This window comes from Theropithecus gelada, chromosome 17, assembly GCF_003255815.1.
Source record: "Theropithecus gelada isolate Dixy chromosome 17, Tgel_1.0, whole genome shotgun sequence".
In the NCBI taxonomy this organism is placed as follows: Eukaryota; Metazoa; Chordata; class Mammalia; order Primates; family Cercopithecidae; genus Theropithecus; species Theropithecus gelada.
The window spans coordinates 82,956,218-82,982,764 of NC_037685.1; the positions used below are offsets into that span (position 1 = coordinate 82,956,218).

The following is a 26,547-nucleotide window of genomic DNA, read 5'->3' on the forward strand; positions in this document are numbered from 1 at the left end:
AAAAAAAAAAAAAAAAAAAAAAAAAAAAAAAGAACAGTCTGTCAGACATCAGGAAATAGTCACAAAAAAACTGAACATATCTCAGGTGACTCCTACGATGTGCATTCTCCACATTTAATGAAAATTATATGAAATGTAAATAGTAAACAGACCTTAGAAATCATCTGACCAACCTTACCTCATCTTTGTTTTCTCAGTTTAACAGTGTATCAGTGAGACATTTTACTTTTATTGTAGAGCACATATTTCAGGCAGAATTCTACCACCCTGAAATATAACCATCCTCTCCTTCCTAAGCCCAGACATACTCCTTAGTATTTAAATAAACATCTGTTAAGCTCCAGGCCATGTTCAACGTTGGAATTGTTATGATCAATAAAAAAAAGTTAGTTTTCCTACACCAAACAGCTTACAGTCCTAATGAGGAAATGTTTTAGCATTTATTAATTCAAGAAAGAGTTCTGGCACTGTGCTAATAACTGTATATAAAAAGATCATTGTAAGATATAAAGCCTATACACTTGAAACTATTAGAAACTAATCCAATAAGACAAAATGGTCATGGTCATTTAGTGCATAATTAACACACCATGCCTTATTCTTCTTGCTCAATTGCCTTATTCCTGTGTCAACATCAGCTTCAAAAAAGTGTATTCAATACAACAAATTTCAAAATCACAGTTTTATAAAATGGCAGATTGATTATGTTAAATGAATGAACCTGTATATTGTATTTGTTTTCTATTGCTGTCCTAACAAATTATCACAAACTTCGTTAACACAAATTTATTATCTTAACAGTTCTGCAGGTCAGAAGTGTGAAATTGATCTCACTAGGCTAAAATTAACTGTATTCCTTCTGGAGGCTCTAGGGAAGATCCATTTCTTTGCCTTTTCCAGATTCCAGAGGCTGTCTGAATTCTTAGTTTGTAGCCTTGTCCTCCATCTTCAAAGCCAGCAACATCAGGCTGAGTCCTTTTCATGCTGCCATATCTCTGGTTTTCTCTTTTGCCTTCCTCTTCCACTTGTAAGGACCCTTCTGATTACACTGCACCCACGTGGATAAACCAAGATAACCTCCCTATTTTAAGGTCAGCTGATGAGCAAACAATTTCACTTGCAACCTTTAATTCTCCTTTGCCGTATTCACAAACTGGGGATTAGGACGGGACATGTTTTGGAGGGGGTGTTGAGCCACATTACTCTGCCTACCACATACATTAGCTGAAATATATATATATGGGGTTTTTTTTGTTTTTTTTTTTTGTTTTTTTTTTGGAGACAAGAGTTTTGCTCTTGTTGCCCAGGCTGGAGTGCAATGGTGCAATCTCAGCTCACGTGTAACTTCCATCTCCTGGGTTCAAGTGATTCTCTTGCCTCAGCCTCCCAAGTAACTGGGATTACAGGCATGTGCCACCATGCCCGGCTAATTTTGTATTTTTAGTAGAGACGGGGTTTCACCATGTTAGTTGAGCTGGTCTCAAACTCCTGACCTCATGATCTGCCCACCTTGGCCTCCCAAAGTGATGGGATTGCCCGGCCTAAGATTTCTTAATAGAAACTTTAAAGTAAAAATATTAATGTCTATATCCAAAAGTTAGTTCTACTTCCTAAATTGAAAGAAAAATAAATCCTTGAGATTACTAGAAAACCCTTAAAGTAAATGAACATTTGTGACTTGTACCCAAATAAATACTATAGGTAATAGACACTAGACACTAACTTATTACTTAAGAAAAAGTACAATAATCACACTTGTATATTTTGACTAGTTGTTGATGTTCCTTGGTCTTCATCTGTAATACAAATGTGTTCATTAGATGTAGTAGAAATATTCTCCAAGCCTTCACTTAATTCTTCAGATTTCTGCATACTTATCCCCTCTCTTTCACTTGACTTTCCAGAGTCCTTAGAGGCACTGGAGGCCTCTCCTGTTTTATCTTCCTCTTTGAAAGTAGCAAGTTTTTTTAAGGATTCTACTACTTCATCTCTCAACTCATCTTCAGATTCTTCAAAATTTCTGAAATAATAAGCACTAAAAATCAGCGTTATGATATGAAAGCACTGAGGAATACATATAAAAACTCATTTCCCTTTTCTCCATTCCCAGTTGAGCAATATAAAAGTTGCATTTTCACCCAGGTTTTTCTAAGCATGATAAACAACTAATGTTGGGAGAATCCATCTTCTGTTGAGTTGTACATTGTGTTAAACACCCTTTATTATATTTATTAACTTCCATCATCTAATGTTTAAGAGGAGAGGAAGAGAGAATTAAAAAAAAAAAAATTGCCATACATCGGGCCCTTACTATATGCCCATCACTATCCTAGGGCACTTATACCATATTTCACTTAATACAACATTTTAAGGTAGACATTATCAAATTGTAAGTAAAGAAGCTGAGGCTCAGAGAGGTTAAAAAAATGTGTTGTTGGTCTCACCACTACTGATTCATAGAACCACGAATTAAAATTGTGTCTAAGACTGCAACATTGATATTTTTAGAAAGGAAAGGGAATAGATAAATAAGACAATCTGCACCAACCTAAATTAAACCTAAAAGTAACTGCACCAACCTAATATTTAAGTAGCAAGTGTGAGGTCAGGAGTTTGAGACCAGCCTGGCCAACATGGCAAAACCGCCTCTCTACTAAAAATACAAAAAATTAGGCATGGCGGTGCACACTTGTAGTTCCAGCTACTCAGGAGGCTGAGGCAGGAGAATCACTTGAACACAGGAGGCGGAAGTTGCAGTGAGCTGAAATCGCACCACTGCACTCCAGCCTGGGAGACAGAGCGAGACTGCATCTCAAAACAAAACAAAAAAAGTGGCAAGTGGAGGCGATTGAGAAAGAGCTGGTAAGAGCCAAGAAGATGTGTATTGTGGAAGCCAAGGGAGTAGCCAAATAGATGAGGACTGAGAAATGATTATTTGACTTGCCAATTTCAAAGTAATAGATGACTGTTGAAAGAATATTTCAGAGGAGTGCCACACAGCAGGAGCCAATGTACAGTGGGTCAAGAAAGCAATGGAGGTTAACAAAGTGGTGACGGGGACTACAGGCGAGCACCACCATGCCCAGGTTTTTGATTTTTAGCAGTTAGGAGGTCTCACTGTGTTGCCCAAGCTGGTCATAAACTCCTGTGTCCAAACAATCCTCCCTCCTCAGCCTCTCAAAGTGCTGGGAGAGCTACTCAGGAGGCTGATGCAGGAGGACTGCTTGAGCCCAGGAGTTTACGGTTGTAATGAGCTATGATCATGCCACTGCACTCCAGCCTGGGCATCAGAGCAAGACACTCGTCTGAAGAAAAAAAAAAGGTGGTGACAATGAGTTTAAACTCCTCTTTCAGTGAGCCTGGCTCTGAAAGGAATGGTGTTATTTACAGAACATGGGGGCAATGGTTTTTGGTTGTTGTTTTTAATGGGAGAGAGTTGGGCAGTTTATATGCTGAGGGAAACGAGCATATGATATTGAAAACAGGAGGCAGGTGGAATAACCAATAGGAGCCAGGTCACTGAAAAGAGGCTGGGTTTTAGAGCACCTGCAGAGCATGGCTTTCAGCAGGAAGAGGGACAGTTTTTCCTAGGAAAAAGAAGATAGGGAGAGAGAAGGAGAGAAGCACTCGTGGATATAGAGAAGTTATGGAGCTAGGAAACTGAGATGATTCCTTCTGCAGAACGCATACTATCTCTGTGAAGGAGGAGGCACAGTCACACGATGAGTGCGTGCTGGACGGGTGTGAGCTGAGGGATGAGGGTTTGGAATCACTGATACACTGGGAAGGAAGCGGACCAGGCTTCGGATTGCCAGTCATCACGGAGGACCCCACTAAAACTGGAGACCATAAATTTGGGTGGACCAGTAAGTGCAGCTCGCACTTACTGTTACCATTCCTGAGACATGTGCTTTACACACTTTACTTTGTCTTTGTTCCTCTACTAAACTATGCTGTGTCCAAGTATATAAATTTCTTTTCATTGTTGCTGCTTGATAATTGTCTTATTTCCCAGATATGAGGATTCCTGGCTTCGAATAATTATAGAAAGTTCACAGCTGGAATTGATTTGCATATTGTTTTCTCATATTCTTTTCTTCTGGAACTCCTTTTCATATACATTTGACTTCATGCCTCTTAACTTCTCCGTCACATTTTCCATCATGTTTTTCCTTAGACCTATCTTCCAGTTACTAACTCCTTCATTACCTGTATCTCTTCTGTTTTTTAAACCATCAGTTGAATTTTAATTTCTATTCACAGATTTTTTTTCAACTTCCAGAAGTTCTAGTTAATTATAAAAATTTTTGCTATGGTCTGAATGTTTGTGCCCCTGTTCCCAATTCAGGTATTGAAACCTAGTCCTCAAAGTGATAGTATTAAGGGGTGGAGCTTTTAGGTGATTAGGTCATGAGAGCCCAGCCCTCATGAGTGGGATTAGTGCCCTTATAAAAAAGGCCCAAGGAAGCTTGTTCACTCCTTCCACCAAGTGAGGACACAGCTAGCAGGTGCTGTGTATGGAGCCGAAAGCTAGCCCTTACCAGACACCAAATCTACTGGTACTTTTTTTTCAAGAGAAGTCTCGCTTTTGTCCCCCAGGCTTGAGTGCAATGCTGGATCTCGGCTCACTGCAACCTCCGCCTGCCAGGTTCAAACAATTCTCCTGCCTCTGCCTCCCAAGTAGCTGGGATTAAGGCACCTGCCACCATGCCCAGCTAATTTTTGTATTTTTTAGTAGAGACAGGGTTTCATCATGTTGGCCAGGCTGGTCTCAAACTCCTGACCCCAGGTGATCCACCCGTCTTGGCCTCCCAAAGTGCTGGGATTACAGGCGTGAGCCACCGCGCCCAGCCTCTACTAGCACCTTGATCTTGGACTTCCTAGCCTCTAGAACTAGAAGAAGTGTATTTCTGACATTTTTGTTAACTCGTCTAAGGTACTGTGTTAGAGTAGCCCAAATAGGCTAAGAGAATCTTCCTGCTCTTTCCTGAGGGACTATATTTTTCTTATGTTTGGATTCCTCAATTTAATTAAATTAAATAATTTTAAATATACAATATTATAGTCTTTCTAAGATAATTATATTATCTGAAATTCTTTATGGTCTAATCAGCATTTGTTCTATTTGCAATCTCTCATAGTGGTGTCTGTTTTTAAATGTTCAATTGTAAGTTCATCTTCACCAGTGCTTTAGTGAAAAAATCCAACATTTATCCCTCCAGAGTGTCTTATATTTACTTTTAAAAATCCCAGGAGTATTACCACCCCTTCTTGTTAATTTTAGTGTTAATTTCTCAACACAGATGTTTCCAGCCCATACAAGTATTATAATTCAAGCTCCAAACACAAGTGAAGTCAAATCTCTGGTTATAAATGTCTTAGGGGGAATTTTTCTTCCAGAGATTGGGCTAAAACATACCAGCCACATTACTGGTCTTTTTTTTCGAGACCACACTTGCTCTTCGAGGGTTCCAGCTAGCAAGAATGGAGGGGACCCAAGGAAGAAGACCCTGCTAGATATTTAGGAGGTACACAGAAGAGGAAGGAAATGAAGAAAAAGCAATTTTCAACCCTCCAAAACAAAAGGAGCCCATAAACTAAAATTCTAACACCTGAATAAATCTAATGGTAAGACAGATGGCATAAAATTAATAAAAGAAAAAAATTGGACCATGAACTAACTCCAGAGGAAATTATTTTTTATGGAGGATTTTGATAAGTCTCCTAAAGTAAGTATGCCCAAAAAGATAAACTAAAGCAAAGCATTTAAATTTTTTAATTATGAGAAATCATTATGCATTAATGAAACAAGACTATATAAATATAAGAAAAAATAATTATCTTGGGCATGAAATGTATAATCATTTAAATTAAAAACTCAATAGATGGTACCCAGATAGGCTTGGAAAACAGTATTCAAGGATTCATCCACGCCTGTAATCCCAGTACTTTGGGAGGCTGAGGCAGGTGGATCGCCTGAGGTCAGGAGTTCGAGACCAGCCTGGTCAACATGGTGAAACCCCCGTCTCTGCTAAAAATACAAAAATTAGCTGGGTGTGGTGGCATATGCCTGTAATCCCAGTTACTCGGGAGGCTGAGGCAGGAGAATCACTTGAACCCGGGAGACGGAGGTTGCAGTGAGCCGAGATCATACCACTGCACACCAGCCTGGGTGACAAGAGCAAAACTGTCTCAAAAAAAAAAAAAAAAATTCACCTGGAAAGGAACAAAGAGGAGAATAAAAAATATGAAAGTACAATTAGGTACTATTGGAGATAATTGAGAAGATAAAAAATACATCTAATATCTAATTGGAGGATCAAAATGGAGGCAATAAGAAAAGCAAATATTAAAATTTTCCAGGACTAAAGAAAGTCATGTGTTCTCAAAAGAAAGTGAAGCAAGTAGGATAAAAGACATTTTTAGACCTACCATACACCATAGTGAAACATAAGAATGTAAGGAATTAAAAAAATTATAAAAGTATCAGGGAGAAAGTTAGCATCCCTATAAAGGAAAAACAATGAGATGATAATTGATTTGTCATCAACAATAATAGAAGCCAGGAGAAAAAACAGTTGTCAACCTAAAATTATATGCCCAGCAAAATTACTGCCAAAGACTGAAGGCAAAACAAAAACAATCTTTGATAGGAAAATAAGAAAGTTTACTACTCACTGACATATCATAAATAATTACTAGAGAATATACATCAACAAGAAAAAAATGGAAATCAGAGGGAAAGCATGGGGTAGAAAAAAATGGCAAGTTCAGAAAAATGATAAACTAAATTGGCAAAGTGAGTTACATTTGAGAATATGTATATATTAATACATACAATAATATAATATTTTTGTTTGAAAAAAGGTAAAATTGGATGACATGATTTGATGTCTAAGACTTAAAGTATTCCACACTTACAAAAAAAACTGGGGGGGGGACATAAAGACAGAAAAGAAACAATGTTGATAATTGTTAAAGCTAGATGATGGATACATGAGGGTTCATTATGCTGTTCTCTACTTGGACTATAAATATTTGAAATTGTTAATAATAAAAACTTTTTAAGTAAAATTATAATTATATATAAAAATATCAGAATAAAAGGGTTGGTGGTTATTTAAATTGTGCTTTTCATATTTGGGAGGAAGGAAGGAATACTGAGCAACTTTTGAATTTGTTAGATCAATTTGTAGGTAGTGTATAAAAGCTAACCATTAAAAGATTAGAAATATAATCTGTATCTTCAAAATTATTATAGAGGGGAAAAAGTAATATAGAAAAGTTTGTCAACCAACAAAAGGCTAGGAAAGAAGGGTAAAAAAGAAATAAGAAAAGATAAGGAATAGAAAACCAAAATGCTATGGTAGAGTGAAATCCAAATTTGTCAACAATTATAATAAATTTTACTAAATTAACATTAAAAGACATTTTCACATGACAAGGAGCACATAAACCGACTACATGCACTTTATAAGAAATACAGCATAGGCCGGGCGTGGTGGCTCAAGCCTGTAATCCCAGCACTTTGGGAGGCCGAGATGGGCGGATCACGAGGTCAGGATATCGAGACCATCCTGGCTGACACGGTGAAACCCCATCTCTACTAAAAAATACGAAAACTTAGCCGGGCGAGGTGGCGGGCGCCTGTAGTCCCAGCTACTTGGGAGGCTGAGGCAGGAGAATGGCGTGAACCCGGGAGGCGGAGCTTGCAGTGAGCTGAGATCCGGCCACTGCACTCCAGCCTGGGTGACAGAGCAAGACTCCATCTCAAAAAAAAAAAAAAGAAAGAAAAAGTGATTAAAAAAATACATTAGTCAGAAATTTCAAACTTGAATCATACCATTAAGAAAATGAACACAAATACCCCAACAGTGAGAAAATGTTAGCAAAGCAGATATCTGACAAAGAACTAGTAGCAAAGATATATAAACAATTTTAAAATTATAAAGACACCACTTCGCACCTAGTAGATGGGTTATAAATGTTAAAACTGACCATACCAAGTGTTGGTAAGGATGTTGAACAACTGGAACTCTTACACACTGTTCGCAGGAATGTGAAATAGAATAACCACTTTGGAAAACAGTTTGGTAATTTTTAAAAAAGTTAAACATTTACCAACTGTGATGGTTAATACTGAGTGTCAACTTGATTGGATTGAAGGATTCAAAGTATTGATCCTGGGTGTGTCTGTGAGGGTGTTGCCAAAGGAGATTAACATTTGAGTCAGTGGGCTGGGAAAGGCAGACCCACTCTTAATCTGTGTGGGCAAAATCTATTCAGCTGCCAGCATGGCTAGAATATAAGCAGGCAGAAAAATGTGAAAAGAGAGACTGGCCTAGCTTCCCAGCCTACAGCTTTCTCCCATGCTGGATGCTTCCTGCCCTTGAACATCAGACCCCAAGTTCTTCGGTTTTGAACTCGGACTGGCTCTCCTTTCTCCTCAGCCTGCAGACGGCCTATTGTGGGACCCTGTGACTGTGTGAGTTATACTTAATAAACTCCCCTTAATATTACATTAATTCGGCCGGGCGCGGTGGCTCACGCCTGTAATCCCAGCACTTTGGGAGGCTGAGGCGGGCGGATCACAAGGTCAGGAGATCGAGACCACGGTGAAACCCCCTCTCTACTAAAAATACAAAAAAATTAGCCGGGCGCGGTGGCGGGCGCCTGTAGTCCCAGCTATTCAGGAGGCTGAGGCAGGAGAATGGCATGATCCCGGGAGGCGGAGCTTGCAGTAAGCCGAGATCGCGCCACTGCACTCCAGCCTGGGGGACAGAGCCAGACTCCCTCTCAAAAAAAATAAAAAAATATTAAAAAATTAATTAATTCTATCCCTCTAGAGAAGTATATTCCATTACTTCTGTCCTTCTAGAGAACCCTAATACACCAACCATACAACTCCGCCATTCCACTCCTAGGTATTTGCCCACAAGAAATGAAAACTTATGTTCACATAAAGACATATACACAAATATTCATAGCCAAAATCTGGAAACAACATAAATATCCACCAACAGGTGAATCTACAAACAAATTGTGGTATATCTACACAATGGGATACTACTTAGCAATAAAAAGGAAATGAACTATCAATATATACAACAACATGAATGAGTCTCAAAATTATTCTCAAACAGTAGGGTTTCTAGGCAATTTAAGGGTATTGTTCCTCAGTAGTCTAAGCCAAAGCCCAAAAGAGAGAAGGGCCTATATCAAAGGGTCTGGCTTTTATCTAACGAAGTGACTCCCAATAAGAGTTGCAGAGACCTGTAAGATTTCTGAAAGAAATATATATAGAGAAGCATAACCAGGTTGGACAGAAAGGGACACAGACAGTATGAAATGAAAAGAGGTCTTTGGGTTCCAAAATTCTGCTAGCAAGGAGCCTAAGAAAAACTCCTTTTCCTCTTTTCTTTGCTAGACAAGGTGATTGTAATGTTCATATGGAAAAATAAGCAAAACAAGCCTGAAAATTCTGAAAAAGAGTATTTAGGGGATGTAGCACCCCAAAATAAACTATATTATAAACAATGTGTTTATAAATCAATAATTAGACTAGAAAGAATAGGAATTGAATGCAAATACATATAAAAATATACCATAACAGCAGCATTTCAAATTAGAATCAAAAATCTTTTTTTTTTTTTTTTTTTTTTTTTTTTGAGGTGGAGTCTCTCTGTCCCCTAGGCTGGAGTGCAGTGGTGCGATCTTGGCTCACTGCAAGCTCTGCTTCCCGGGTTCAGGTCATTCTCCTGCCTCAGCCTCTTGAGTAGCAGGAACTACAGGCGGCCGCCACCACACCCGGCTAATGTTTTTGTATTTTTAGTAGAGACGGGGTTTCACTGTGTTAGCCAGGATGGTCTCGATCTCCTGACCTTGTGATCCACCCTCCTTGGCTTCCCAAAGTGCTGGGATTACAGGCGTGAGCCACTGCGCCCAGCCAGAATCAAAAACCTTTTTAAGCAAATGGTGCTGGAGTAAGTGAGGAGTTATTTGGGGGAAAAAAAAGTTGGGGGTTGGGCGCGGTGGCTCACGCCTATAATCCCAGCACTTTGGGAGGCTGAGGCGGGCGGATCACGAGGTCAGGAGATCAAGACCATCCTGGCTAACACAGTGAAACCCCGTCTCTACTAAAAATACAAAAAATTATTTTTTGTATTTCCGGGCATGGTGGCGGGCACCTGTAGTCCCAGCTACTCGGGAGGCTGAGGCAGGAGAGTGGCGTGAACCTGGGAGGCAGAGCTTGCAGTGAGCCGAGATCGTGCCACTGCACTCCAGCCTGGGCAACAGAGCAAGACTCTGTCTCAAAAAAAAAAAAAAAAAAAGTTGGGGCCTGCATGGTGGCTCAAGCCTGTAATCCCAGCACTTTGGGAGGCTGAGGCGGGTGGATCACAAGGTCAGGGGTTCGAGACCAGCCTGACCAACATGGTGCTACTCTGTCTCTACTAAAAATACAAAAATTAGCCAGCCATGGTGGCGTGCACCTGTAATCCCAGCTACTCAGGAGGCTGAGACAGGAGAATTGCTTGAACTCAGGAGGCGGAGGTTGCAGTGAGTCAATATCGTGCCACTGCGCTCCACTCTGGGCGGCAGAGCGAGACTCCATCTCAAAAAAAAAAAATTGGATCTACACTTTGTAGTGTAATATGAATAAAGTTAAAGAGGAATAAAATATTTTACTATCGAGAAAAGTAAATAATAAATATACTTTTAAAATCCTGGGATTGACAAGGCACAGTGGCTCATGCCTGTAATCGCAACCCCTTGGGGGGGCCAAGGCATGAAAATCACTTGAGTCTAGGAGTTCAAGACCAGCCTGGGCAACACAGCAAGACCCTGTCTCTACAAAAAAACAAAAAAATTAGCTGGGCAGGGTGGTGCATGCTTATAGTCCCAGCCACTTAGGAGGCTGAGGTAGGAGGATCACTTGAGCCCAGGAATTCAAGGTTACAGTGAGCTATAATCGGGCCACTGCATTCCAGCCTGGGGAACAAAGTAAGATCCTGTATGTTAAAAAAGAAGAAAGAAAAGAAAGAAAAGAAGAAAAAAAAGAAAGAAAGAAAGAGAAAAAGAAAGAGTTCAAGACCAGGTCTGGGCAATATGGTGAAACATCATCTCTACAAAAAATAAAAAATAAAATAATTAGCCAGCCATAGTGAAACATGCCTGTAGTCCCAGCTACTCAGCAGGCTGAAGTGGGAAGTTAGATTGAGCCCAGGGAGTCGAGGCTGCAGTAAGGTGCGATCACGCCGCTGCACTCCAACCTGGATAATAGAGGGACACCCTGTCTCACAAAACAAACAAACAAACAAACAAAAAACCCTAGACTCTTTGTTTTATAAAATACTTGATAAATCTAACTAAATAAAAATAACATGGCACAAGTCACCATAAACAACATAAAAGGCAAAAACTAAGCAAAATATTTTTGAATCATGGTACAGATAAAAGACTAATTTCCCTAAAGTGCTGAAAGTTCTCAAATCAATACAGTGTTAATACCTAAATTTTTAAAATGGCCCATGAATGAATTTTCCTGAAAGAGGAAATAAAGATGGCTCCTTAGCATGCGGAAAGATAACCTCACTCATAAAAGAAATGCTAATTAAAACTATCATGAACTGACTTTTTTTAACCTATCAATTATCCAATAATCCAAAAATCTAACAACACACTGAGCAAGAGAATGGGGAAATAGGCACTTCTATACACTGATGTTAATAGGTGTAAACTCTGTGAAGGACAATTTTATGATATCCAGTTTACAAGTGTACATGCTCTTTGGCCCAATACTTTTTGTTCTGGAAATTTAAACTATACATATGCTAGTTTTTGAAACAATAATATGTATTAAACATAATACTGTTAAATGAAAAAAAAAGCAAATTACAGGACAGTGCACTATGGAACCATTTATATAAAAAGATACATTTACATTTATATTTTTGCTTATATTTGTATGGAATTCCTCTGGAAAAGTATACACAAGAAGCAGATTAGATTGGTTGACTGTAGGGAGGAGGACTGTGTAGCTGAGATAAAGAGGTAGGTAGTAGGAAGACTGAAAAGGGTCTACTTAAAAAATTTGAGATGGGCCGGGCGCGGTGGCTCAAGCCTGTAATCCCAGCACTTTGGGAGGCCGAGACGGGCAGATCACGAGGTCAGGAGATCGAGACCATCCTGGCTAACAGGGTGAAACCCCGTCTCTATTAAGAAATACAAAAAACTAGCCGGGCGAGGTGGCGGGCGCCTGTAGTCCCAGCTACTCGGGAGGCTGAGGCCGGAGAATGGCGTGAACCCGGGAGGCGGAGCTTGCAGTGAGCTGAGATCCGGCCACTGCACTCCAGCCTGGGCGACAGAGCGAGACTCCGTCTCAAAAAAAAAAAAAAAAAAAAAAAATTTGGGATGTATTTTAAAAGTAAATTATGGGCCAAGTGCAGTGGCTCATGATGTCATCCCAGCATTTGGCTCACAGTTTACTTCATGGGAGGCCCAAGTGGGAGGATCACTTGAGGCCAGGAGTTCAAGATGAGCCTGGGCAACATAGCAAGACCCCATCTCTACAAAAAACAAAAAAATTAGTTGGCCATGGTGGCATGCTACACCTGTAGTCCCAGCTATTCTGGAGGCTGAGGCAAGAGGATCACTTGAGCCCAGGAGTTCAAGGCTGCAATGAATATGATCATGCTGCCACACTCCAGCCTGGGCAACAGAGAAAGACCCTGTCTCAAAACAAATGTTAAGTAAATTATAATAAAATTTTAAAAATTCAAAGGACTCCAAAATTTAGAATAAGAGAGTTTAGTGAAGTTACAGGATACATCAGTAGTGTTCTATACATTAGCAGTAGTGAATCTGAAAACACAAGAGGAAAAAAGGGAGAGATTTTTTAAAGGACAGAAAATTACAGCTAGATAAGAGGAATAAATTCTAGTGTTCTACACCACTGTAGGATGACTATAGTTAATAGTAATATGGTATATAGTTTTAAATCACTAGAAGGAGGATATTACGCGCTCCCAACACAAAGAAACAATAAATGTTTGAGATGATGGATATGCTAATTACCCTGAACTGACTGCTATGCTTCATATGTATTGAAACATCACTGTGTACCCTATGAATATGTAAAATCATCATTTTTCAATTAAAAAAAATTAGGCAGGCACAGTGGCTCACGCCTATAATCCTAGCATTCTGGGAGGCTGAGACGCCTATAATCCTAGCATTCAGGGAGAGCCCAGGAGTTCAAGACCAGCCTGGGCAACACTGTGAGACCCCATCTCTATAAAAAATAAATAAAATTAAAATACAAAAAAATCCCATTTAAAATACCAACAACAACAAAATTAAGTGTTACCTATGCCATAAAGAAAATTATAAAAATATTTAAAAATACAAAAAAAAGAGAGACATAAATAGAGAGCTATACTATATTTATGGATGTTAAGATTCATAATCACATCAGTGCATGAATGGATAAAGAAAATGTGGTATATATACAGGATGGAATACTATTCAGCCTTTAAAAAGAAGGAAATTCTGGCATTTGTGACAACACGGATGAACCTGGAGGGCATTCTGCCAAGTGAAATAAGTCAGACACAGAAAGACAAACGCCATATGAGCTCACTAACATGTGGAATCGAAAACAATCGAACTCATAGAAGCAGAGAGTAGAATGGTGGTTTCTAGGGCTGGGGGTGGGAGAAGGTGGAAGGGAAAGCCGGGAGATGTTGGGCAAAGAGTACAGAATTTCACTTAGACAGGTGGAATAATTTCAGAAGATCTATGGTACAGCATGGTGACTATAGTTAATAACAATTTATTGTATACTTGAAAATTGCTGAGAGTAGATTTTAAGTACTCTCACCACAAATAAACGATAAGCATGTGAGGTAATGCATATATTTATTAGCTTGATTTGGCTATTCCACAATGTGTACATATTTCAAAACATCATGTTGTATACCATAAGTATATATTAATACAATTTTTATTTGCCAATTAAAAATAATTTTTAGGCCAAGTGCAGTGGCTCACACCTGTAATCCCAGCACTTTTGGTGGCCAAGGTGCAAGGACAACTTGAAGCTGGAGTTCGAGACCAGCCTGCACAACATAACAAGACCTCATCTCTGGCCGGGCGTGGTGGCTCAAGCCTGTAATCCCAGCACTTTGGGAGGCCGAGGCGGGCGGATCACAACGTCAGGAGATCGAGACCATCCTGGCTAACACAGTGAAACCCCGTCTCTACTAAAAAAACACAAAAAAACTAGCCCGGCGAGGTGGCGGGCACCTGTAGTCCCAGCTACTCGGGAGGCTGAGGCAGGAGAATGGCGTGAACCCAGGAGGCGGAGCTTGCAGTGAGCTGAGATCCGGCCACTGCACTCCAGCCTGGGCGACAGAGCAACACTCCATCTCAAAAAAAAAAAAAAGACCTCATCTCTACAAAAAATAAAAAAGATTAGCTGGGCATGGTGGCATGTGCCTGTGGTCCCAGCTACTCAGGAAGCTGAGGTGGGAGGATTGCTTTGAGCCCAGGAGTTCGAGGCTGCAGTGAGCTGTGATTGTGCCACCACACTCCAGCCTGGCCAACAGAGTGAGACTCTGTCTCAAATAATAATAATAATAATTTTAAAAGATTCAAAATCCCAAATATGCCAATTCCCATAATTTAATCAATAAATAAAATGTCATTCCCACCAAAATCCCAACAAAGTTTCTCATACTTTGTAAGAGAATGCAAAGCTGTACAGCAGGGGTGTCTAATCTTTTGGCTTCTCTGGCACATTGGAAGAACTGTCTTGGGCCACACATAAAATACACTAACACTAATGATAGCTGATGAGCTAAAAAGAAAAAATTGCAAAAAAATCTCATAATGTTTTAAGAAAGTTTACAAACTTGTGTTGGGCCGCATTCAAAGCTGTCCTGGGCTGTGGCTTGGACAACCTTGATATACAGTGTATGATGAGGAACGGGCAACAATAGTTAAGATAATTTTGAAGAAAAAGCTGTGAAGACTAGCACAAGGACTAGCCCCACCAGGTATCAGGAGCTACGATGGAAGCCATGGAAGTTAAGACAGAATATCACTGATGCCAATGTAGAAAATGATGCCGTTGCAGAAGAATGGGGAGCCCAGAATGAAACCCGTGCATTGTAAAACTTGATCTTTGTAGCTACGTCTCAGTTGGCTATCTTGAATGTCTCAGCAGCAGCATTTTCACTTTGTACCAGTGCTTGACTTAGATATCGGCAAATGATCTACTTACGTATCGTCATCATCAGATCTTGCTTCTAGTTGTTCCTCATCTACTTCAATGCCAGAGACCATTTCTACCTTCCCTTCATCTTCTTCTTTGGGTAGCCATTGTTTTAATGTTCCCATTGCTAAAGAAATGACAGAGAAAGATATGAAAGCATCCCAGCCTATATACCCAATGAGGGCCATATACCAAAAACCTGATAGTGAACATCAATATAATGGTAAACCTTTTAGTCATTGCCATCAAAACAGAGAATAAGAAAGGGATGATAACACAAGCAGACAAGAAAAAGTGACAGGAATAAGGGTCAGATAGGAAGAGATAAAACACCTCCACTTTTGGGGTAGATAATTTCACTGTATTAGAAAAATTTTAAAAATCTTTGTGTTAAAAAAAAAGATTTACCACAGTTGAACCACTCTTATTATCCACTGTTTCTATAATCTGAGTATCCCACCATGGTTAGGCTTCATCATGAATGCCTGTAGGGAAAACCCAAAGCACACACACACCTTCATCTTTTTGTTTTGTTTTGTATTGCAGGTTTGTTTGTTTTTGTTTTTTTTTTTTTACTTAAAATGTGCTTTTCTTTCTCTCTTGGGAAAAGGACTAGACTGAAGATAGTACAATATTTCATTTCTTTTTTTTTTTTTTTTTTGAGACAGAGTCTCACTCTGTCACCCAGGCTGGAGTGCAGTGGTACGATCGGCTCACTGCAACCTCCGCCTCCCGGGTTCAAGCCATTCTCCTGCCTAAGCCTCCTGACTAGCTGGGATTACAGGCACATGCCACCACGCCCAGCTAATTTTGGTATTTTTAGTAGAGATAGGGTTTCACCATGTTGGTGAGGCTGATCAATATTTCTTTATAGCAATGCAGCACCCCCTCAACTACCCTAAGATTCTACAATTGCTTTTATTTCATATATCATATGCTTTTATTTCATATTGCTTTTATTTCATATATCAATCACAAATAAAATGTTCCCAATGAAATGACATGTTTTCTTACCCTTTAGAATTTATATTCCTTAAATATAAATCATTGATTTATATTTTATGAATATAAATTAGTATAAGAATGCTTTTAGACTCTTCTCAGTATACATTCTTAATCCTATATCACTCTTGCACATTTATAAGAAAAATATAAGTGAAATAAACTGGATACAATATAACTAAAATTCTTCATATCCAGTCTAACTCCTCCTATGAATTACTTTTTTTGGACATATCAAACTTTTTTGGATCCTGATTCAAACAAAAACACCATAATGAATGTCAGGCCTCTGAGCCCAAGCCAAGCCATTGCATCCCCTGTGACTTGCACATATATGCCCAGATGGCCTGAAGTAACTGAAGAATTACAAAAGATGTGCAAATGCCCTGCCCCGCCTTAACCGATGACATTCCACCACAAAAGAAGTGAAAATAGCCGGTCTTTTCCTTAAGCGATGACATTATCTTGTGAAATTCCTTTTCCTGGCTCATCCTGGCTCAAAAAGCTCTCCCACTGAGCACCTTGTGACCCCCATTCCTGCCCGCCAGAGAACAACCCCCCTTTGAGTGTAATTTTCGTTTACCTACCCAAATTCTATAAAACGGCCCCACCCTTATCTCTCTTTGCTGACTCTCTTTTCGGACTCAGCCCGCCTGCACCCAGGTGAAATAAACAGCCATGTTGCTCACACAAAGCCTGTTCGGTGATCTCTTCACATGGACGCGCATGACAGTGAAACAATTCATGAGACAATCAGGGACTTCTGAATTGCTTTTTGAGTCCCTGATGTCCATTTTAAATTTAAATTTTATTTTTTCTGTATCTGAACTGTTTTCACTCACAACACTTCTGACACTAAATATGTACACATTTTTTCCCCCATGATACAAGAGATAAAAAGAAATTATTTAGACTGATAGGGCAACAGAGTCCTCAGCTGAATGTCTCTTTTAACAAAAAGCAGCCCCCAAATCATTTCTTCTCTAACAAAGAGCAGCCTGAAAAATTGAGCTGCAGACATGGATAAGCAAGCTGGAAGCTTGCACAGGTGAATGCTGGCAGCTGTGCCAATGGAAAGGGGCTACCTTAAAGCCAGATATGTTCAACATGGAGGCTCCATCTTCCCTTTTCTTTGTCACCACATGTACAGTGAAAAACTAGGCAACATGGTACCAGCCAGGCAGAGAACCCATCTGCATAATAAAAGATTAGGCTGGGGTGGCCAGCTTCTTCAAGTGCTATGCAAAGGGTACACCTGGTTCAACTAATCTTTCATGCCCTACGTAAATCAGACAGACACTGCCCCCTGAAGCTCATCTATAAAAATACATTTCACTGTGGAAGCAGCAACCCATGTTCTCCAGGACCCCTCTCTGTAGCAGAGAGCTTTTCTCTTTCTTTTGAGGGAAGAGAGAGACCCTCTCATATTGTTTTATATTGTTTTATACTCAGAAAAGGAAAAAGAAGCAAAACTAAAGGCAGGTAGCCCAGCGCCTAGGAACCAGACCCGAAACCAGGCCTGGGCCTGCCTGACCTAAGCCTGGTAGTTAAAATTCAACCCCTGACCTAGCAACTGATGTTATCTATAAATTCCAGACATTGTATAGAAAGACATTGTGAAACCTCCCGTTCTGTTCTGTTTCACTCTGACCACCGGTGCTTGCAGCCCCTGTCATGTACCCCTGGCTTGCTCAATCGATCACGACCCTCTCACGCGGACCCCCTTAGAGTTGTGAGCCCTTAAAAGGGACAGAAGTTGAGCACCTGAAGAGCTCGGATATAAGATGTTAGCCTGCTGATGCTCCCAGCTGATTAAAGCCACCCCTTCACTATCTCGGTGTCTGAGGGGTTTTGTCCGTGGCTCATCCTGCCACACTTTCACCTAGTAAACTTCTGCTTTTAACCTCACTGTGGGGTCTGTCCACGTCCTAGTTTTCCATGGCCGTGAGACAATGAATCTCGGGTATTTACCCGAGACAACAGTGCTGCTTCACCCACATCAACCAATTCTCTGACACCAACTGGGTGTCCTACAATTCAATTCAATTCCAGCACTAACTACCCAGAACTCCAAGGGTTAAAGGTTAAAGAAGGGATCAGTCTCAGAAGACTGTTCTCACTTCAGAGGCCAGTCTCAAGTAGCAAGTCTCCAAGTTACCCACACTTCTGTCTGCATTGGCTACATGGTTGGGGATTTCCACAACCTCCTCAGGTTAACAGTCTACTAGGATGGTTTACAGAACCCTGGAAAATACTATCACTGGTTTATTATTAAAAATACAAATGAAAAGCCAGATGGAAAAGTACATTGGGCAAAGGGTCCAAAGCACAGGGGCTTCTGTCCCTGTGGAGTTTGTGGTACACCACCTTCCCACCACATGATGTGCACACCAACCCAGAAGCTCTCCAAACTTTGCCATATAGGGGTTTTTATAGAGGTTTCATTACCAGGGAATGGTTGGTCAAATCATTGGCCATTGGTGATTGAACTCAGTCTCCAGCCCCTCTGTCCCCCTGGAGATAGGGGGAAGGAGGCTGAAAGTTCCAATCTTAATCCTGCCTTGGTCTTTCTCACGACCAGCCCCCATCCTGAAACCGTCAAGGGGCCCCCAACCACCAGTCATCCCATTGGCCTGCAAAAGACACTCTTACTACTTCAAGGATTCTAAGGGCTTTAGGAGCTGTATCCTAGGAAAAAGAAACAGAGACCAAATATGTATTCATCACATGATAAAAAACAGATAACATAAATTTACCCTCTACATTTTATTTTTTTTGAAACGGAGTCTCACTCCATTGCCCAGGCTGAAGTGCAGTGGCACAATCTTGGCTCACTGCAACCTCTGCCTCTCAGGTTCAAGCGATCCTCCCACCTCAGCCTCCCAAGTAGCTGAAAGTACAGGTGTACATCACCACGCCCAGGTAATTTTTGTCTTTTTATTAGAGACAGGGTTTCGCCATGTTGGCCAGGCTGGTCTCGAAGTCCTGGTGATCGGACTGCCCTGGCCTCCCAAAGTGCTGGGATTATAGGCATGAGCCACCACGCCCAGCCTATGCTTCCCTTTTAACTATAAATTCCAGTTTCAGATCATTTCTTTGCTCACACATATGAGCATAGGCTGTTAGAAGCAGCCAGGCCACATCTTGAACACTTTGCTGCTTAGAAATTTCTTCCACCAGATACCCTAAATCATCTCTCTCAATTTAACAGTTCCACAAATCCCTAGGGAAAGGGCACTATCCAACCTCTTTGCTAAAGCATAACAAAAGTGATCTTTACTCCAGTTCCCAGTAAGTTCCTCATTTCTATCTGAGACCTCCTCAGCCTGGACTTCGTTGTCCATATCCCCATCAGTGTTTTGGCCACAATTTAACAAGTCTCTAGGAAGTTCCAAACTTTCCCTCATCTTCCTGTATTCTTCTGAGCCCTCCAAACTGTTCCAACCTCCACCTGTTACCCAGTTCCAAAGCTGCTTCCACATTTCTGTATCAGGACGAGCGGCAGACAAAACTCCTCAGACACCCAGTTAAAGAAGGAAGGGGTTTATTTGGCCAGGGGCATCGGCAAGACTTCTGTCTCAAGAGCTGAGCTCCACGAGTGAGCAAGTAAAACACCAGCTGGACTTATGTATAATATTTATGGGGTGTCCTCTTGTAAATATCTAGGAAACAGAACTCACCTAACCCAGGATGGTCAAAAGCAGCAGTAGCCAAAATGAGATCCTTTCAAATGTCTAAATTAATTCATTTTGTGTGCACAATTGGGAAAAAAAGAGCTAGTTTCAGAACTAGACAAACTGAATGGGACACCTATTTTATTTTTGTCCTGGTTGAAATCCAGTAAGAGATTTGGAAAGTTTTGTTTTTTATTTGTTTGGTTGGTTGGGTTGCTTTTTTTTTTTTTTTTTTGAGATGGAGTCTCGCTCTGTTGCCCAGACTGGAGTGCAGTGGCGCAATCTCGGCTCACTGCAACCTCTGTCTCCCAGGTTCAAGCGATTCTCCTGCCTCAGCCTCCTGAGTAGCTGGGATTACAAGCATGTGCCACCACGCCCGGCTAATTTTTATATTTTTAGTAGAGATGGGGTTTTACCATGTTGGTCAGGCTGGTCTCGAACTCCTGACCTCCTGATCCGCCCACCTCGGCCTCCCAAAGTGCTGGGATTACAGACGTGAGTCACCATGCCTGGCCCTAGTGTTCGTTTTTTAATCATACCACAAAGAATTATAAGACAGAGGCTTTTTTTTTTTTTTTAGAACTCTGTGGTCAGAAGGCAGGTTAATTAAAAGTTTAATATTTAGGCTATAAACATTTTTTAAAGGCCTTTTCTGCTTTTTCTTCTTTTGGATGCTGTTTCCAGAAATTTCTTTTTCAGTTGCTTCCTATCTTTTTGGCATGACTTCTACTGAGAAAAATGTACAACTTCTCATTGGCCTTTTAGGTAGCTTAAAAACCTCCCCAAATTGACTCCTGTGCAACTTGTTCTTCTATTTCCTTCCACTTCTGGCTCCTCCTTCCTTTTGCCATTTTCAATAACACGTGGAGGAATCTGCAGGAGACTTCTAATGACTCTAAGAGCCCCCGAGGAATGCAGAAAAGGTGCCACTCATCCCTTCTTAGGTTGGTCTGTTTTCCTAGAGAAGTCACAGGCAGGTTCCTCTCAGATCTAAAGCTCTACTGTCTTTTGCAGTAAGTTACTTCATCAATCTGACTTTGGGGTACCAGAGATTACATTGTACTGTGAGAGAGAATTGATTTTTGTGTGTGCAATGGCTGACAAGTCACTGATAAAAGCTGTAGTTTTTGGAAGTGGCTGACAGCGGCTGCAGTTGTGAAAGGAAAATAAATCTCGGGACCGATTTATCACTAAGGCAAGAGAAAAGTTAAAGACTACGTCAGGCAAACCTGCCTCCGGTCTTATTCCTAAATGAGATAGCTACAATCATGATAAAGCTACATACCTTCCTCACAATTTGCCCACAAGGAAGTTCCTTGTAGGCCTCAGGATCTTTACCCTAAAACTGTTCTGTTGAATTTCACCTGGGCAATGTAAACCGATAGCTGATCTCCACAGGTGCAGGACAGAAAGTCATCCCTCTGCTCACCTGAGACAAATGTATATCTGATTGCTTCTGTCCTATTGTTTATGTAAAAATGCAGATTCACTGAGCCAGACTAAATTGTGTATTCAGTGAAAGGCTGATCAAGGACTCAAAAGAATGCAAACTTTTGTCTCTTACCTACCTATGACCTGGAAGCCCTCCCCCCACCCCGCCCCCGCCTTGCTTCAATTGTCCCTCTTTTCTGGACCAAACCAATGTACAATTTACACGTAGTAATTGATGTCTCATGTCTTGCTAAAATGTATAAAAGCAAACTGTCCCCTGACCACCCTGGACACATGTCATCAGAACCTCCCGAGGCTGTGTCATGGATGCATCTGTAACCTTGGCAAAATAAACTTTCTAAATTGATTGAGACCTATCTCAGATATTCTGGGTACACACAGTGAATGGTTATTACTGGATGGGGCTACTTACTTCTTTGTGCATTTAGATTAAAAGACAGGTTTGAACACCTGGAGGTTATGGGAACACTCATCACCAAGCTATAAGACTCCTGTTGGGGACGGGCTGCTCGCAGAGTAGCCTGACTGGCATTAGGTTACCCACCAGCCTCAGCGGAATGTATCTGCAGGAAGGAGCACAGTCTCCTGGTGTTTCCCTCTTTGTGGGGGACCCAGGATTCAATATAGAAGTGAGATCCTTGATTTTGAAAGATGTAGGTGCACTGCCTTCCAGTTTTGCCTGCTTTTCACATATTAAATATTAGGCCCTGTTTTAAAACTCTTTGTAAAAAAAAAAAATTGTATCTATAAAGGAAATCTTCATTTGTAAGGCCTCCCCCTACCCCAAGCCACCAGCAATGTTTAAGATGGGAAAGGCATTGGTTTAAAGTTCACATAACAAACCTTGCCTTTGTTCCAGACACCTTTCTTGGCAATCTTGTCTTGACTAAACCTTGACTGTGCCCTTTTTTGGTCAGCAAGTAATAGTGTTTAGATTTAAGTTCTGGGCCCTTAAAAGTCATCCTTTCAGAAGTACAAATTGAGGGTTGGCTTGCTAACAATTGTTTAGGGCAATGGAATAGGTAATCAAGAGACTGATAGCCCAAAGTTGGAGGACGTGGTGGCTAAGGCCGGGCGCGGTGGCTCACGCCTGTAATCCCAGCACTTTGGGAGACTGAGGCAGGTGGATCACTTGAGGTCAGGAGTTCGAAACCAGCCTGGCCAATATGGTGAACGTGTGTACTAAAAATACAAAATACAAAAATTAGCTGGGCGTAGTGGCACACGACTGTAATCCCAGCTGCTCCAGAGGCTGAGGCAGGAAAATCGCTTGAACCTGGCAGGTAGAGGGTGCAGTGAAGCCAAAACTCCAACCTGGGTGACAAAGTGTCTCAAAAAAAATAAATAAAATAAAAAATAAGATCAAGTTGGAGGAAAAATTATTTGAAAACTGGCAAATGAAAGCCTTATGAAGCTATAAAATCTGCTTCTGCGTGTATGTTTATATGGATCATGTGTATGTGATTTTGTAACTGAGTGCCCTATTTTTAATTTTTTTTCTTCCTGCAGCCCTCTGTATTAACTTTTTAGTAATGAAATAATAATCTTGACTTTCTTTCCACCAAGCACTCCCTTGCATTGCTGGCTTATCTAATTATGTTTGCTTAGAAGTTCCAGAGACTGAATCTTGAGACAATCCAGATGCCTATGAAATTCTACCCCACCAGGAGATTACAAGGCCGCAGCTAATTTACAGCCCAGACAAGCCTGAGATGGTACCAGCCCATTCACCAGATGGGGCAATAACTTGAGTCATTGGAACAAGTCTCGTAGACTTGCACCATCTCGCCCCACATGCCCTCCATACCAAACTTCCCCTTCTTAAGCCCTAGCATTTCGCCTGAGAATTCTGAAGTGGTTTTATTAAGGCAGGAGCCTGAACCATCTCCCCACTGCTAGCACTGAAAAATAAAGGCACTTTCCTTCTACTGCACCTTGTCCTTGTTATTCAATTTTGCAAGCGGAGGGCAGCTGAACCTGTGTTTGGTTGATATTTCACTACCAAAATATATGAGAGAGCTATAGTTAATTGGCTTAAAGAAAAAGTAGGTGCTTAAATGATATATTTTATCAGAAAAGTAGAAATGAACTCAAATGCCTTTTAATTATTGTAAGTTGGGTAAATTTTTGGTAAATAAGACTAATTTGTTGGTTTAATGAAAGCAGCAGTGTAATTTGATCAGCAAAATATCCATGTATTAACCTTAGGGCTTTTGCTTTGGTGGTGACTGCCTAACATTCACAAACTGTAGAAATGATTAATAAAGAAATAAGATGATGGCTAGATTTGTCCAATGTTTCCTGAAAATTTCCAAACATAGTTGTTAAGAAGGAATAAATAAATGTAACGAAATAAGAGGTTTTTGTTTGTTTGTTTAGAGTTGGAGTCTCACTCTGTCACACTAACTGGAGTGCAGTGGCATGATCATGGCTCAAGGCAGCCTCGAACTCCTGGGCTCAAGTGATCCTCCTGCCTTAGCCTCCCAAAGGGCTGGGATTACAGGCATGAGCCTGGTCAGGCAGAAGTTTTAATAATAATTAGGTTTTATAATGTGTTTACTTAAAAAAGGTTTTTAAAATCCTTTTGGTAACTTTTTCTCCTCGAGTTTTGCTAAGCTAAGTTAAATGATAGGTATTCATTAACTATCTAGATGATCTCCAAATAACATATAATGCTGAGACATTAATGACTAATTATGAGTTTATAATCTTAAACTTTTGGCTTCGTACTTCAGAGAAACAAAGATATTTAGATGTGTTAGTATAATGTCCTGTTCCACATAAAAAAATTCCATTACAAAGCCTCTTTCAAACTATTATAAAATGTGTATTCATTAATTGTTGGGACTCAACTGACAGTTAAAATTTACTTTGTTTTGGTAGTGGTAATTAGCTTTGTAAACTTTTTTTTTTTTTTTTGAGACGAAATCTCACTCTTGTCCCCCAGGCTGGAGTGCAATGGCCGATCTCAGCTCACTGCAACTTCTGCCTCCCAGGTTCAAGCATTTCTCCTGCCTCAACCTCCCAAGTAGCTGGGATTACAGGCACCTGCCACCATGCCCAGCTAATTTTTGTATTTTTAGTAGAGACGGGGTTTCACCACGTTGGCCAGGCTGGTCTTGAACTCCTGACCTCAGGTGATCTGCCCGCCTCAGCCTCCCAAAGTGCTGGGATTATAGGCGTGAGCCACCACGCCTGGCCTAACTCTGTAAACATTTATCAGCCTCCAAGAGTATCTAGTACCTTAGTTTTTCTACTTGTTGCTCAACCCCACTTCACCACAATACCAGGTCCCAGACCTCACACTCGTGGAGATGCTCCTGGAATCCTTGCTTGCCTGCAGTAGCTTATCTTGTAGCACTTCACACTTGAATACCTAATATAAGACCAAACCCTCATTATGATGTGATTTCCCTCAAGCTTTATTTTTAGAGACAAGTTCTTGCTCTGTCAGCCAGGCTGAAGAGCAGTGATCATAGTTCACAGCATCCTCCAACTCCTAGCCTCAAGAGATCCTCCTGCCTTGGCCTCCCAAAGTCCTAGAATTATAGGTGTGAGCCATTACATCCAGGCCCCTCAAATTTTAGAAAATGATGGTTGGCTTCCCTTAAAGCAGCAGTCCCCAACCTTTTTGGCACCAGGGACTAGTTTCATGGAAGACAATTTTTTGACGGGGGCAGGGATGGGGGGTGGTTTCGGGTACCTCAGATCATCAGGCATTAGATTCTCATAAGGAGCACACAGCATAGATCTCTCACATGTACAGTTCACAATAGAGTTCATGCACCTGTGAGAACTGAATGCAGCTGCTGATCTGACAGGAGGCAGAGCTCAGGCAGTAAAGCTCACCTGCCCGCCACTCACTTCCTGCTGTGTGGCCTGGTTCCTAATAGGCCACAGACTGGTACTGGTCTGCGGCCGAGGGTTGGGGACTCCTGTCTTAAAGTAAACAAAAGCAGAATCTTGCTAAAACTTGGAGGAAAAAAACAAATGATATTATGGTGTATTTTTATTGTCCATGGGATAGTTCACTGAATAGCTATCAGAAATAAACTAACTCAGGTAGAGCAAAACAATACTAGATCATCAGCTGCAAAGCCACTAGCCCTACTTAAACTTTTCACCAGTTGTCAGCTGATTGCATTAAAGAAAATTACACCACTCTCCTGGAAAGCTCATGTCTTTTGTTAGTAGCATTTGGAATAGGATTCGATAGAGCAAAATCAGCTTCTGAAAAGGCTAGACACCCTCCCAATTCTCTCTCCCAGCTGAAGATATTTTTATCCCCTTTTGGCATTTGCAAATCTTGACAAAATTCCTCTGGGGACTGGTTATGTTGTTAAAAATAAACTACATACCAAATTCTCCTTCATCGGCAGAAAATGAGCTACTCGTTAGATGTGCTGCTGCCAAAACACTCATTAAAGTTCCTGGAGCTTCATGCCGCCACTGTTTCCGGTTTTCTGGAATGCCTTCAATCACAATAACTTGACCATCTGAAGAGGAAAGTGTTATTAAAAATAAAAATGCTTCTTCACTTGCATTTGTATAAGATTACAGAATGTTAAAACTTTGGAGGTAACCTAATCCCACCTCTCATTTTACTAATAAAGAAGCCGAGGTATAGAAAAGTTTAGTGACTTCTTGTCACATAGCTGATGGGGGGAAGAGTCACTCATTGCTTTGTAAACTGGCTTTATCGGTATGATAAAATTTTTATTCTAGTTGCCTATTTTAAATTGATTTATAACTTAATAAGACAATTGAGGGGAAATTCAATTTATACACATAATTGCTCATTTCAGTGATATACTTACATATTTCATCTTACAGCACATGTACAAATTTTAGCTCCCTCTCAGCCCATGTTATCAAGAACATAGGAAACGAGTAAGAAAAATCTTTACCACCTGTGAAGATAACATCCAGAGGTTGGAGGCTGTTACGGCTTTTTTTTGTTTGTTTCTTTGGAGACACAGTCTCGCTCTGTCAGCCAGGCTGGAGTGAGTAGCATGATCTTGGCTCACTGCAACCTCTGCCTCCCAGGTTCAAGCAATTCTCCTGCCTCAGCCTCCCGAGTAGCTGGGATTACAGGTGTGTGCCATCATGCCCGGCTAATTTTTCTATTTTTAGTAGAGATGGGGT

The 26,547-nt window shown here is 40.8% G+C and overlaps 1 protein-coding gene across 1 annotated transcript; it reads right to left on the reverse strand.

Annotated features, from left to right (window-relative positions):
• Window positions 1–1,285: 1,285 nt before the first annotated feature.
• Window positions 1,286–26,076, reverse strand: LOC112610946 (serine/threonine-protein kinase Nek5). The gene is made up of 3 exons (XM_025364590.1): window positions 25,761–26,076; window positions 15,284–15,401; window positions 1,286–2,020 (listed from the first exon to the last, which is right to left on the reverse strand). Exons 1-3 carry the CDS (start codon window positions 25,822–25,824, stop codon window positions 1,750–1,752), a joined length of 453 nt encoding a protein of 150 aa, XP_025220375.1. The 5' UTR covers window positions 25,825–26,076; the 3' UTR covers window positions 1,286–1,749.
• Window positions 26,077–26,547: the final 471 nt, after the last annotated feature.

Coding starts and splice junctions, on each gene's coding strand:
- LOC112610946 (XM_025364590.1), bottom strand. CDS start 25,824: ATGAGTGTTTTGGCAGCAGCACATCTAACGAGTAGCTCATTTTCTGCC. Junction 15,402..25,760: donor TGCCGATGAAGGAGAATTTG/GTATGTAGTTTA, acceptor TCATTTCTTTAG/CAATGGGAACATTAAAACAA. Junction 2,021..15,283: donor AGATCTGATGATGACGATAC/GTAAGTAGATCA, acceptor TTATTATTTCAG/AAATTTTGAAGAATCTGAAG.